Source organism: Taurulus bubalis, assembly GCF_910589615.1.
Source record: "Taurulus bubalis genome assembly, chromosome: 10".
Lineage (NCBI taxonomy): Eukaryota > Metazoa > Chordata > Actinopteri > Perciformes > Cottidae > Taurulus > Taurulus bubalis.
This window is the reverse complement of record NC_136598.1, coordinates 15,383,949-15,397,517: the sequence shown is the minus strand read 5'-3', so window position 1 is coordinate 15,397,517 and position 13,569 is coordinate 15,383,949. Positions and strand designations below refer to the sequence as shown.

The 13,569-nt window shown below is 41.8% G+C and overlaps 2 protein-coding genes across 2 annotated transcripts in view; one reads left to right on the top strand and one right to left on the bottom strand.

The window, feature by feature from the left end:
* Nucleotides 1-2,412, top strand: part of mcamb (melanoma cell adhesion molecule b) — a gene marked incomplete at its 5' end in the record, with an annotated part of 33,718 nt that extends 31,306 nt beyond the window's left edge. Inside the window, 2 exons of the mRNA XM_079224539.1 lie at nucleotides 391-502; nucleotides 677-2,412. Coding sequence (XP_079080665.1) covers nucleotides 391-502; nucleotides 677-679 — 115 coding nt within the window. The 3' untranslated portion in view covers nucleotides 680-2,412. The remainder of the gene's footprint in view (nucleotides 1-390; nucleotides 503-676) is intronic.
* Nucleotides 2,413-5,916: 3,504 nt separating this feature from the next.
* Nucleotides 5,917-13,569, bottom strand: part of cbl (Cbl proto-oncogene, E3 ubiquitin protein ligase) — a gene marked incomplete at both ends in the record, with an annotated part of 29,552 nt that continues 21,899 nt past the window's right edge. Inside the window, 10 exons of the mRNA XM_079225316.1 lie at nucleotides 5,917-6,212; nucleotides 7,712-7,963; nucleotides 8,159-8,247; nucleotides 8,355-8,555; nucleotides 8,748-8,836; nucleotides 9,549-9,971; nucleotides 10,663-10,794; nucleotides 11,924-12,145; nucleotides 12,326-12,457; nucleotides 13,435-13,522. Of these exons, the coding sequence (XP_079081442.1) occupies nucleotides 5,917-6,212; nucleotides 7,712-7,963; nucleotides 8,159-8,247; nucleotides 8,355-8,555; nucleotides 8,748-8,836; nucleotides 9,549-9,971; nucleotides 10,663-10,794; nucleotides 11,924-12,145; nucleotides 12,326-12,457; nucleotides 13,435-13,522 (1,924 nt within the window). The remainder of the gene's footprint in view (nucleotides 6,213-7,711; nucleotides 7,964-8,158; nucleotides 8,248-8,354; nucleotides 8,556-8,747; nucleotides 8,837-9,548; nucleotides 9,972-10,662; nucleotides 10,795-11,923; nucleotides 12,146-12,325; nucleotides 12,458-13,434; nucleotides 13,523-13,569) is intronic.

Below are 13,569 nucleotides of genomic sequence, written 5' to 3'. Positions count from 1 at the left end.
GATGGACACAATATTAATAAGTTAATAATTGATGTATTGGCGTCACAAACATAATTTATTCAATTTAAAGCTTCACACACCAAAGCCATGGTGTCGTTATGATCACTCTGCTTGTTTTACATGTATTGTCCACTTGGTGGCGCAGTAGAGCAAATGAAGCTCCGTGAAGCGTCGGGACATGAGCGAACCAAATGGATGGAAAGCTTCAATGCTTCAGGAAGCTTCATCTCGCCATCACTAGTGATTATATATATGTATGTTAGTGTTATGTTTACAGCTGGGTTCCACTGCCTTCAAATGTCCAAATGTAAATGAAAACAAACGATGAATCCTCATTGTTATGGCTGGATAGAAGAACATTCTGTTACAATATTATTTTTGGTCTTGCAGCACTAAAGAGAAGTCCGGGAAAGACAACATCGTGGTGGAGATGAAGAGCGACAACACTGAAGAAGCTGTGCTCCTCGGGGTCAACGGGGAAAAGCAAGCTCCCAACAACCAGGTAGATATATATGCTTACATGAACAGTGAAGAGCTTTCAGTAGAAAAACATCCGAAGATGATGCTGTTTTTCTGCTGATCCGATGACACCGTGAAGATATTTACACACCCTCCACCCACCCATCCCCCTTTCCCTCTATTGTTGTGTTTTAATTTGTGTGTTTCCCATCTGGAGTAAAGGGAGGTGCGTACCTGGATGTACAGAAGTGAGGAGGCGACTGCAGACACACCAACAGCTGCTCCTGTTCTTTCCTCTCAGGCTCAGACCGGCCGATGCCTTCAAGCTCCCACCACAGCCCCTTAATCTCAGAGTTATGTCAAGGAAAAGTCGTCTGTCAGTTTATACCATGATGCCGCCTGAGTCTCAAGTTATTCTATGCTGCAGCTTTTGCTTACTGTCTGTTACATCCAGCAAAACATTCTGTTGGAATGAGCTTTAATGAGAAGTAATTTGAGCACTCCGTACCGTAATTCTGCAAATAAATCTCCCCCCTCGAAACAAGGACTATTCTTCTCTTATGGTTCTTATTACCAGAAGCCTTGTATACTGCTGATTGTCTGTAGAACAATAATTTGAGCACAACATTGACCAGGGACTGTTTTTATACCCGACTATACATCACCTCAGGCAAAGTAATCACTGAAGAGCAGCCTGAAACAGCTCTTATCAAGTGTACATATTATAATCTATGTATATATTTCTTTATTTAAAATAACACAATAGGAAAAAAAACTACCAAAAAGAAATGACCAGATAGTGTTTTATTTAGTTTGGATGCTCTTTATGGAGAGCAGCGAGTAGATGTCTTGTTTTTATTTTTAATATTTTTTTGTGTTTATGCTTCCTGTTTTGCTTAAGTCTGTACACTGAACTCTTTGGGGCCCCGGCGATGCGGCCCCTCCAGCCAGTTACAGCCACACCAAAGTTTTCCCTTTTAGCCCTGAAAACAAACTATTTAGGTCATTTAATCACACATCTTTCACATTTGTATTTGTCCTTCTCTAAAGCTAACACTCTCGTCTTCACACTCCCCAGTTTGTCTATATTGCAAAAGATATTTTTTGCAAGACGGGTGAATAATATTTTCAGCGTTTGACATAAACGTTTTTTTTGTAGTTCTCTTTACTTTCCTTTTTTCTTCCTTCAGTCTAGTTTTGATATTTTGTGTGTGTTTGAGTGGAAGCGTTGCCAACAGCCAAGTCAAAAAGTTACAGATGCCTTAGAAATTAAATAAAATACTGTAGAAATTTCATAATTTCTATTGTTAGTTATGTTTCTATTTAATGTTCAGTGCACTGATTTATTTGTGGTTATTCTTCATGCAGTTGTTGCTCTAATGTGAAACAGTGGTTTGGTTGAATGTGACTGTGAATGAAAGGTGTTTCTGTTGCTATTTTAGTTCGGATGAGGGAAGAACAGATCTTTTGTTTGTGGTAAATATGGTTCATGGCATGAAGTTACTGTCCTCAAAAGGAAGAGACATGATTCTGTATAATGGATTAATTATGTCATGTTTTGACTGAATCTTGAAATAATCTGTTGGTTCCCAGAGAGACATAGAATCCCCCTCAGACATGATGACTGACTACGATATCGGACTACTGAGGAGGTGGGAATGACTGACTCCACGATGCAAATTGAGTTTGTAGACAATCAACAATGAATATGCACTGCTCGCCGCTCTAATGTACAGGTTCATCCATACACACCCTTCCTGCTCTGTTTTGTTCTGCTGCTTTTAAGAACTACCACTGTTGAATGGGTTTGGATGTTTGACATCTGTTAAATGCCTTGGATTTGTGAAATGTACAATTAATGCCTTTGATGACATTCAAACCAATTCACCAACAAATTGTTTTCATTATTTGTAGTTTTTGAAAATTATACCAAATAAAGATTCAACTGTTAAATGAAAAGAAAAGCTTGAAATAATTCTAAGTTGGACAATGAGCTACCTAGCTAAAGGACTTTAAGTCAAAGTTTTGTTCTGCAAATTGAAATGTATTTTATGAAAGATGTCTTTAAAATGTCCGAGTAGGTTTCCCCAGAAAAAGCACTTGTATGTAATGTGGTACTAATTATAGGATGAATAGTACATTTCCACTAAATTAATTCAGATCATTGAGCGTAACCTTTTGTAAATGCACATCTCAACATGGGGAAGGCAAGCATGCGATTTACAATCACAAGAGTCATATTAAAGTATGTCTAGAAAAGTCACAGTATTAGTTTGTCAAAAAATATAGTTGAGGAAAGCCCTTGTATACTATGTTGAAAAAGTCATTGTATAGTATGATTAAAGACTACACAGAAAGGTCATACACTAATGAGATGTCAAGTCACAGTAGAAGTCATACACATTGTATAGTGTATAATATTGAAAAAGTCATGAGTCACAGTATAGTAATGTTATAGTATGCCATACAAAATAAATTAAAAAGCTAAACTGATTTGAATATGGATGGAGAGAACAGATGTGTGGTAGCTTTTACTTATCATTTTATTAACAGCACTGTGCATACTTCCAAAGGGACATGAGCTTTAAAAAACATCAAAAAGTTAATGAATGACTTGTACTGATGAGAAGTGACACTACATGGAACAACAGCTCCCTCTTGTGGCAGAGAGCTGAAGCACCCCAACACAGGGACTGAGGGCAACAGGCTGGTTCGCACTGAGCATCCCTGAGGCCGAGTGCTGATCTGGGACCTGGTTCGTCTTCCAGGTAAGAAAGACGAAGTAAAGGAGACCTTTCCCAGATCAGCACTTGTTCTCCAAGATGATGCTTGGTGCGACTGACAAGGCAGAGAGGACAGATTAATACAAGCCATACTGCACAATCGAGCCTTCTGAGATCACCAGGTACAGAACAATACCAACAAACGCTTCAACGGCAAGGCCTTACTCTACACGTGGTGCGGCTCTCTAAACATGTGGCACTGCTCACAGAATTATTCACATAAGTAAACAAAAACTTTGGAACGAAATACTTGCACAGGAATGCAAAATGAAACAGACATTTTTTTTCTTTTCATATTACTAACTTTGCACAATACGCTTTTTCTTTAGAGTGACAGTATCAAAGCACAGATTGGTATACTGTGAGAAAACCAAACATTAAAAAAGGTAAATAATAAACAATGTTGTCCTCAAACCATATACATTGGTACAGTAAAGAGGATTGGAGACCTCCCCGTCCATTACCCATCATTCAAGAAGTTTCTCAAGGCAACTAGGAACAGGGAAAGAAGAACTAGAGGATGGCCAGACAGCACAGAGATAGCTTCCAGTCAACAATACAGCATCACCCAGAATAAGCAAGTTCTGATTGGCTATGGCTTGATTTACACCCTCCCCAAAAAACGTTCTTCTTCATATGCTGGGAGAGGTTCAAGTCAATGTACCTCAAAGTTCCTTGCATTTATTTATCTTATTCATTCATAGTACCTGGAAATTAAGCTGCTGTTTTAGACCTGCTAACATTAGAAATAAAAAAGGAACAATGTGCAAGTAATAATGTGACCAAAAAAAAGAAAAAGGCTACTTGTGTGACTTCATTAAGCGGATAATTTCAGCTACATGTCAACTAGATGAAGAGACAGCAGGTGAGCTGCAGAGGGTCTCCTCAGGGGTTTTGGTGGCTCGGGTGAACGCCACTTGTTTAGATGAACATTATTCCTGAGTTAGCGCTTACATTTGGCCCAAATACTGATTTTAATAGAAACTTGGGGGTGGGCCAGCAAACCCATACTTTGTCCAAAGCCTCTGCAGTCATTTCCGGGCAGTGGGGGTGAACTGCCACAGAGAAAGGAAATTAATGAAAGATGAGCCGGAATCTATTACAAAAGGGCTGGTTTCCATCGCGAAAGCATTTAGTTTGCTCTATTGCAGAGTCTACCTGTAGAGAATCACAGAGAGCTTATATATTTTTAAAAAAAAAGAATAGTCGACAGCTTGAGAGGGCTGCAGGCTCCCAAGCCGTTTGTACTTGTATGCTACATCACGGACCAGAGACACGCAGGTGATACTGTCACTTTAAAGAAACAGGACGACTGGTAAACACAATATTCACAAATGTACATTTAAGGCTTAATTGTTTAGCACTAACAATAGTAGCAGCAGTGAAGCACTTCTGAATTAATTATAATAACAATATTTATGATAATATTACCGAAGTAAATCAATGTCATCTTTTTTTTGTTTCATAACACTGGCCTGTGCTGGAGTCAAAAGTTCAACCAGCCAGCCAATGAAGAGAGACGAAGACACAATGAAAACATGTCAGCCACCACGGGTCACACAACACGAGCCCGTCTGGTACTGCAGGGTCGTTACATCAGCGCGGCCTCTCGTAATCTCACTGCCAGGCGGTGCGGCTGCACGAGGCGCCGCCACAGCAGTACGTGTACAGCGCTCGGGTCCGTGTTCCACATTCATGTTGTACAGGAACAGGGGGTTCATTTAAGAGAAGGTCGTGAGGAGCAGGTCTGGCAGACACGCACACACATGCGTGCTTACATACACAAACTCACACGTATAAACACACGCTGCCAGACAACAGTCCAGACCTGAAACCATCGCCATGCTACTTGGAAAAATACAACACGACAAAACAAGCATGTTTTTCTGAAAAGAATAAAAAAAAGAGAGAGAAAAAGTACCAAAGCAACATTGTTAATCAAAGGCCATAACAGACTGAATTCAAAATGAAAAAGCTCTGCTGCACATCTTCTAAACGAATGTCGACTCCTCCTGGTGAGGAAGACATCCTGACTCTTCCTCACGTTTATTTCTCCACTCTCACATCCCTCAGTCTGAGAAAGGGCCAAAGCCCTCTATAAAATGGTCCCCGCCTACCGATATCGCTTGTACCAACAGCGACCCTCAAAAGCTGAAGTCATTTTTACACACTGCTATGCACGTACTGTATATATTACACACATTTAATATATATTTACTCATATATTAAATTTTCATATAGACATACATTTTTAGTTTTATTTGTGAGGTGTTGGTTACATTTTCAGACAGAGGCTTCAACAAGGGAAATAACAATCTGTCCTTCCGGGATTCCTACGAAAGTCTGGTGCCACTTGGCGTCCGGTCAATGTTCCACACATGCTCGGTACCTCACGCGGAGATGTCCATGAAAACGAAGAGGCCTGCTGTAGCTGTTTCAAGAAGGCCAGACACTATTGAAAGCGCATGGAGTGCAGGGTGCAAAGTCCCAGAGAGGCTGTGAGCTCACTGGTGCAACAGCCAGTTAGAAATCCACAGGGATGGAGGGCGTCAGCCAGCACCGGAGGTAGTGCTGCAGGCAACGGGCTTTGGGCCGGGCTGTGCCAACCTAAACCCAACCAGGCCGGGCCAAGCTAGGGCGAGAGAGCAGACGATAGAGACGCACAAGGAGGGTGCTATGTAGGAATATGCGCGGTGGAGGGAATGGAGACAAACTCGCGGAGAATATTCTTAGCCATTTCAACATTGTTCTGTGCAATCAACAGTGCTTTCTGGATGTCCTGGTAAGAGTAGCCCTCACTCACGAGCTGCTCAATTTCACAACCGATTTGGGAATTGGCTTCGCCTCCTGTTGCGCCACCACTGGGTGGAGCAGGGACGGGTGGGACGGGGCTGGATCGACGCTCAGAGTTGATTCGTCTGGGCAGGGGCTTTGGAGGTCTCTCTGGTGCTTCCACCGGCTCCGAGAAGGCTGAAGAGAAGGCGAGAGTGAATGTATACGTCTTTAAAAAAGGTGACAGGTGAAAGTCTGGACCCCTCAAGTTCAATAAGTCAATATAGGTCAATGTAAATGAAGATTTACTTTACCAGAAATAATTTACGTCGCATTAAAAAAAATTATGCTGACTTAAATAATCAAATGTTTTTTTAATAACTGTATACATGGTGAACTGGTTGACCTTTCCACTGAAGCAACCTTTAAGAGAGCACTCATAACGAGTCCAATTATGATCTGGGAGCTTGTCAGCTTGTCTGAGAGCCATTTAATTGGTCCTCAGATATAACGATTTAAGTGTTTAGTGGAACACTCAGACAGCCGGCACTCATACAGTGTAGGTAGCGAATGTCAGCTCACTGCAGAGACATGGAGAGAAATAAATGTTTTTCTACCTTCTTCTATAGAGTCACTAAATGCTGCATTAGTTGCACACGCTTGCGGTCGGGGTCGATCTCAGTGAGATTCTGACGACACGGTCGGTAAATGGACTTGTAAAGCGCTTTTCTCGTCTTCCAGACCACTCAAAGTGCTTTAACACTACATGTCAGTAAGTGTTTAAGGACACATCGACAGGGACTGGACAGGGAGCCAGGGATCGAACAGCCGATCCTCTGATTGAAGATGACCCTGCACTACTACCACTGAGACACAGACAGCCCACGGTGATTCCTGGTAAACATCCTGAGGCATCACTTACTGTTTTTTTGTTTTATTTCAAGATCACTGATGTAACTGAGCAACTCTCTGAGGAAATGATTGTCTTTAGCCGTTGCACACTGGGATGTACATACTGGAACAAATAAATCAATTCCTTGTAATCAATAAAAATGTTACATTAACTTCAGAGATCTTGTGGAAAATCTGTACGTCTGGCCTCATTCCGGGTAGCAGAAAAATGCTGTGGTCGACTTTTAAGACTACTCTCCCGGTCAGAGGACTTTTGAATTAGTTTAAGATATTGATTAAATCAGCAATTTTTGCTTTTTGGCCAGTAAGGCATAGACCAAAGAGGCTGCCATTAGACATTTTTACATCCAAGTAAATTTATGATACAGACACACCATTTTCCACTCCAGCGAACCAGTTACTGTATGCCATCACTCATGTAAAATGTGACCTTTAAAGTGCCATGCCTCTTAATAAAAGTTCATATTTTAAAGGGTAAATTCACCCAAATCGCATACTGTATTTCCTACATACCCTAATGGCATATAGGTATTTATTAAAATGTTTCTGAAAGCCACAGGTGTGCTTTAGTAACAGAACTACTTCATCTAGCACATGCGCAAGTTGGGATTAAAATAATAATAATAAAGTGAGTCACCTGCAGCCTTGGATGAATTAGGCAATGCTACAGTAAAAAGCATCCTTATTTTATAACATGGCTTGTTGAATGAATGACAGCAAGTATTTCAAAAAGTTACATCGTGTATAAAAACAAACTCGGCCTCGACAAGGACAAGTATACGTACGTGCTGCAGCTCCAGCATCCGAATCTAGAGAAAGGCGGCCGAAAGCAGCGGTGGAAGATGAGCTTGATGAGGAAGATAAAGAGGAGGAAGACGACCCCCCCAGTTCTGAAAGGGTCCGTCGGGCCGTGGCCATTGGCAACCAGGGTTTTGGGAAGTCGTAGCAGTTCTCCTCCTCCTCTTCCTCCTCCCTGTCCTCAGCTACATGGTCTCTTGGGCCATTGGACATCGCCAGAGGGGGCAACTCTGAATAGTCTGGGATGGATTAAAAACAATGCATTAGCACGGCAGTATCTGATAGACGGAGAACAACATAAAGTTAAATGAAAAGACAAATCTTTGCAGACAAAAAAGTCTGTAATATGGACACGGAGGTTTAAGATAGTGACTCCTGCTGCTCCTCTAAGCTGTCCCTGTACACGTCATCCAACGATTGATGAATCAAAATACCTGAATCTCTGGCTTGTTGGGACCTGGCCTGGCCGTGGTACATGGCTTCATACATTTGAGGTCCATCCTCTAGTTCAGCCAGCGTCAGCCTAGAACAACAAACAACTATAATACAACAACAACCATCACAGATGCAGTATTAAAGTCCCCAAAGTAATTTAGATGTGCTGCTGGATTCATTGTGTGTTTTGAATACCGTGAGTTGACTGCAGTAGCTTGGCTTTGTGTCTGCAGTGCTGATGCAGACTGTAGAGGTCTGTGGACTGGTGGGGTCTCTCCTCCAGATGGTGCGGTGATGGGGGGCAGGACGGGGCGTGAGGAGGGGATCATGTACTCCGACTCCTCCTCACTGTCACGGGCCTCCTCTCCTGTCACTGACCTCTGGGCTGGAGAAGTTCTGGGAGCAAAAAAAAAAAAAACTAGAACTGTAAATATGGATTTATGAAACATAAACACAAAAAAGCTAAATGTTTTGAGTGGAAACAAGCTTCCTGACGTACATATTCAGTGGCCTTTTAAATTATTTTGGCTCACTTGCAGATCAGATGCTCCGCTCCCCTGAAGTCATTATAGTGCCAGTACAACATACCTGCTTGCCAGAGAATAGATAGCGTTGGCTGAGGCGGAGGGCTTGACTGTGAGGTTGTCGTAATCTTGACCGGCGACTGCCGCAAAATTCTGTTAAGGAAAAAGAAGCTAAAATCTTAGGAACTTTAAAGTGATGAATATTTGCATAATCAAAATATTGAAACCAAATACTGGACGTTAAAGGAATAGCTTGGCATTAAGGGAAATACATTTATTAGGTTTCTTGTGCTCAGAATCTCTCATATCTGAAACACAAATATATAATGCTGGTGCCAGCAGCTGGTCAGCCTTGTTTAGCATTAAGAATAGGAACAGCTAACCTGGCTCTGCTCAATGTTAAAAAAAATCCACCTTCCAGCACCTCTAAATTTCACTACTATACATGTTGCTAGGCTAACGATTGTAGCGTTATATTTATTTATTGTTTTATCTAACTCTAAAGACAGCGAAGACACAGTTCCCAAAATGTTGAACTACTACTTTTAACAATCCAATAAGAATGTAACTCTCATACCATTGAGACAGCACAGCCAACCCCATGTGGACATAATGGGTTTTACAAATATTTATAGAGGCAATGAATACACCTTTAAATGCAATTAAGAAAGTTCCCAAACTGTGGCTGTGTAGAGAGCTAAAAACCCACCCACATACACGGAACAGTATACTGGATTGTTAGAAGGTGGAGCCACATTTATTACAGTTCTCAAACTTTACTACTAAAATGTTGTGTTCGTAATTGTAGACAATGAATATACATCAAACCAAATGGTAGTTGTGGCGTTGTTGTGGTTTCACTGACCAGCTGGTGATCCAGACTGAGGGAGCTGTTGTTCTTGTACGAGTCTGACCGCGTGTCCAGAGCAGAAGGCAGCGCCAAGGGGAGGGAGTGCCGGTTGGAGAGTTCCCTGACACCTGCTCGAATGTCCACTCCCAGACTGGAGACTTGGGTGGATGAGGATGCTGAGGAGGAGGACGAGGAGGAAGAGGACGAGGAAGAAGAGGTGGGCGCCTTGGGAACAGGACGGGAGTTCCAGTCAGCCAGGGGCCGGTTTGGGAGCTTATCTCGAGGGGGCTCCCCGGGAGTGCAGGGTAAGGGCCGCCTCTGCAGCCGTCCATCGGGGGCCGCCCCGGCTGTGTGGGGGCGGTCTGGAGGGGGAGGAGGGGGGAGATCCCGCAGTGCTGGGGGGAGGGGAAGAGGCTTGTCTTTGTGGTGAGATGCTGCCTGCAGGGGAGAAACAGAGATGGAGAGAACTCATTTAGACTTCATTCAATATTGATGTAAAAAAATAAAAACGCAGTGCTGCTATTCTCTAGGCTGTAAATTATCCATTCAGCAACAAGACCACTGTGAATGTATTTATCATCATTATTGACAATATACATAACTTCGATGAACAAAACACCAACATTTATATGCTGAATATAAAATACACTGATTATAGCTGTCATGTTCACACCTTACTTCTGTCAAGGGGGTAATATGAGTGAGGATAATTTTAATAACAGAGCTAGGTTCCTGGTATTATTTTCAAATTTAAAATCTGGATTTACTCTCTGCTGTCATTCTTTGGATTCATCAAAGAAGTCAAGCTACGAACCAGCTACAAAGCAGAATGTTTGAGTAGTTTGGCAGAAGGTACTAAAATCCACAGAGCAAACTGATTTTAGGGGAGACAGAAATGAAGGCATTAAAATGATGTGTAAATTCCAGAGACGCAAAGACATGAATAACATTTTCTTTTGTGACAGCACAATTTCCTGTTGATCTGTAGGCTATAACACACCACTCCAGACATAAGATGGACCATTAAAACACATATTGAAGATGCTGTGTGACTATGAAATATGTAAATTGAAACATTAATGTCCCCTTTGCCCTCACAATGTGTTGTTTGTTGTGTATGTTCAGGTACCTTACTGGTGACCACGGGGCTGCAGGCCCCAGGGGGGTTTGGAGCTCTGTGTGGTAGCAGGTCTAGTCTGGGCGGCACAGGGGGAAGAGAGGACTGAGGAGCCATGGACATGGGGGACGGGGGGCGCTCCACCTGGACCAACAGGAAACAAAACACCAGAATCAGGATCTGTCTAATGGCACCTTTTCAGAGATCCACGAACACGGTCGAGCTAACCTTTTTTTAAGATCGTAAGTAGGCACAGCAGAAAAGATTTAAGCAATACTCTGCACAACAGTTCCCATCTGACTTTTCCTCAAATGGTCACGTCTAAAATTATCATCTGCATGAAAAGGCTGAAATTGTTATGGAGGAAAACCCCCTAAAAAATGTAATTAAATTAAGTAATTCACCATGGTATTTGCTTTTTTGTTTCATGGTTATTTTGCTAGATAAAATGAATAAATAAGCAAATTAGTGTATTTTAAAACCCCCAATTTAAATGTGTTGAGAAGAACTGGCTCAGTAGTAGTTAATCAGCTGAATGTCATGATTTCTGTCATTCAAATGTTTTCAGGGCCCAGACTTTCCCACGGTTTAACAAACTTATTAAACTGTGCAAAACTGCTTGCATTGTCGAGAACGAATGGCCTTTGCAATATAATACACCATACCTTTCAATTTGACTGAACGGGAGGAAAAAGACAAAGAGTCATACATAAATCTACACAAATTATTTATGAAGTACAACCAAGTACTTCATAGTGTACATTGAAAGAAATAGTCAAAGATAAGAAATAAGAAATAGGCCAGGTCAGCAATGAAAGCCAAACAACTTTCAGGGTGTGTGTGATCTCAGATATTCACCTACTCTATAAGCACTCAATGCACTCAAGAGTTTCTCAGAGGCACATACAAAACGGAGGATAGGAGAATGCCCCGTCTATCAAATACCGAGGCACAAAAAAGCTGCTACCTTGGCACCATGAAAGATGGAGATGAAAGACTTGAGATATGAGCCGTGAGCTTGAAGCTCACAAAAAGTGAAAAGGGCAAAGCAAGGAGTGTTTCATCTGTACAGAGATGGGTCGGGTGCGAGATTAGACGAGAAGCGGAGAGGACAGGAGGAACCAATGAAACGGCCAAAGGGCGTCAAACCAACGAAGGCACGGGCCTCAGTGTTTTATCAATGGAAAAAAAGTGTCAGTATCATGACTAGAAACTTTAGACAAACTGTCAGAACTTTTCTCTCAATTGAGTCACGGTCTTTCCACAATATTACCTTAGTGCAGGCCAGCTTGCTCATCATGAGGTGGGGGTCTTCAAGTCTGTCGTCATCATCATCGTCATAGCTGGGTGATGGAGAACCCTCAGCCCCAAACATGCCCCTGCACGAGCCCCCAAGCTTGTCGTCTTTGGGGTCAAAGGGATCCACAACAATGGGCTCTGTCCCCTTTATCTCACAGCGACAGAAGGGGCATCCCGTTCCCTGACCCTCCGACTCCTGTAACAGGCAGAGAGGCAGATGTAATAGCACACCGAGATGAAAGAAGGTTATGTGCTTTTATACGTCTCGGAGAAGAAGACTTCAGCAGTGAGTTCTCCTCTCAACAGGTATGAGTTATACGATTTAACTTGGAGCAATCAACCCACACAAAGCTATTGCATCCACCCACACTCTTACCTGCCAGGCAGTGAGACAGGAGGTGCACATAAGATGACCACAGGGCTCAATCTTCACATCCTTGTCATTCTCGGCACAGATCTTACACAGCTGGAAAGTGGAGCCCATCTCACAGTACAGCTCATATTGCTCCTGAGGCGGAAAAAAAAAAATTAGCCCAAACGCAGTAACTTCATACGGTACAAACACCATCTGAGATCCTTTTGAAAGAGCCCAGAAGGATCAGGATCCAAGTTCAAATGTGGGGGCGTATTTTTAGATTCAGTCCTGTGCTCAAGCAAAATGAGTCACTTCAAGCAAAATGAGTTCACTTTCGCAAAACCCTGAGAAGATAGGTATGCCAGACAAAAACAAGAGACTGGTCTGGACACGATTTTATAATTCAGTTATGTATATGGTACATTTAACATGTGTCCTTCAATGAGAGTATGAAATATTGATAGACATGACAGATGGGGTTTCCTGTACTGCTTAACAATAGAGGAAGCTCGCACTGACAACTACAAAACTATCATATTCTAAAAAGGCACTTTGCTCATTCCTTGTTCAACACACTGTTTGTGGGGAACACAACACTGTTTAAGTGAAGTGAACTTTAGAGAAGATGACTCAACACTAAAGGAAAAATATTCAGTTTTAAATATTGGTCTTTAAATACACCTATATATCATAATGTTCTGTGTGAATCATATGCTTCTTTCACCTTCACTGCATTTACATTAGCTGATGCTGCATATTTATCACAGGGAAAAACATATTTGTATCCAGTTTATCTTACTTATTAAACATAAATGTCAGAGAGAAAAACTACTATTTGTTAAAATGTTTTGGTTAATCAGCTACTTAACCTTTGACAAACTCAGTTCCTGTCTGTTTTTTTTTATATCACATCTTCTACTTCTGCTTCCTTTTGGTAATTTACTAGTGGTCTGTTGCATACATTTTTCTTCAACTGAGAACTTTATTTACTGAGCTGTGTGTGCACAAAAAAAAGGCCAATTGAGATTTATATTAAAATACATAAGAATAGCAAGAATATACAAAATAGTATATATACTATAAATATATAGTAGAGTGAGGATTCAGTCTGAGAAGCATCCTGCTCTGACCTGTGTGACTTTGATGTGGTCTTGAGGCGAAGGCTCACACAGTCCTGTCAGATCTGGATTTTGGGCCCGGCCATCGGGGAATAAATAGCTGGAGGTAAAAAGAAAAGTTCTCATCATAACTAGTTAATAGGATTA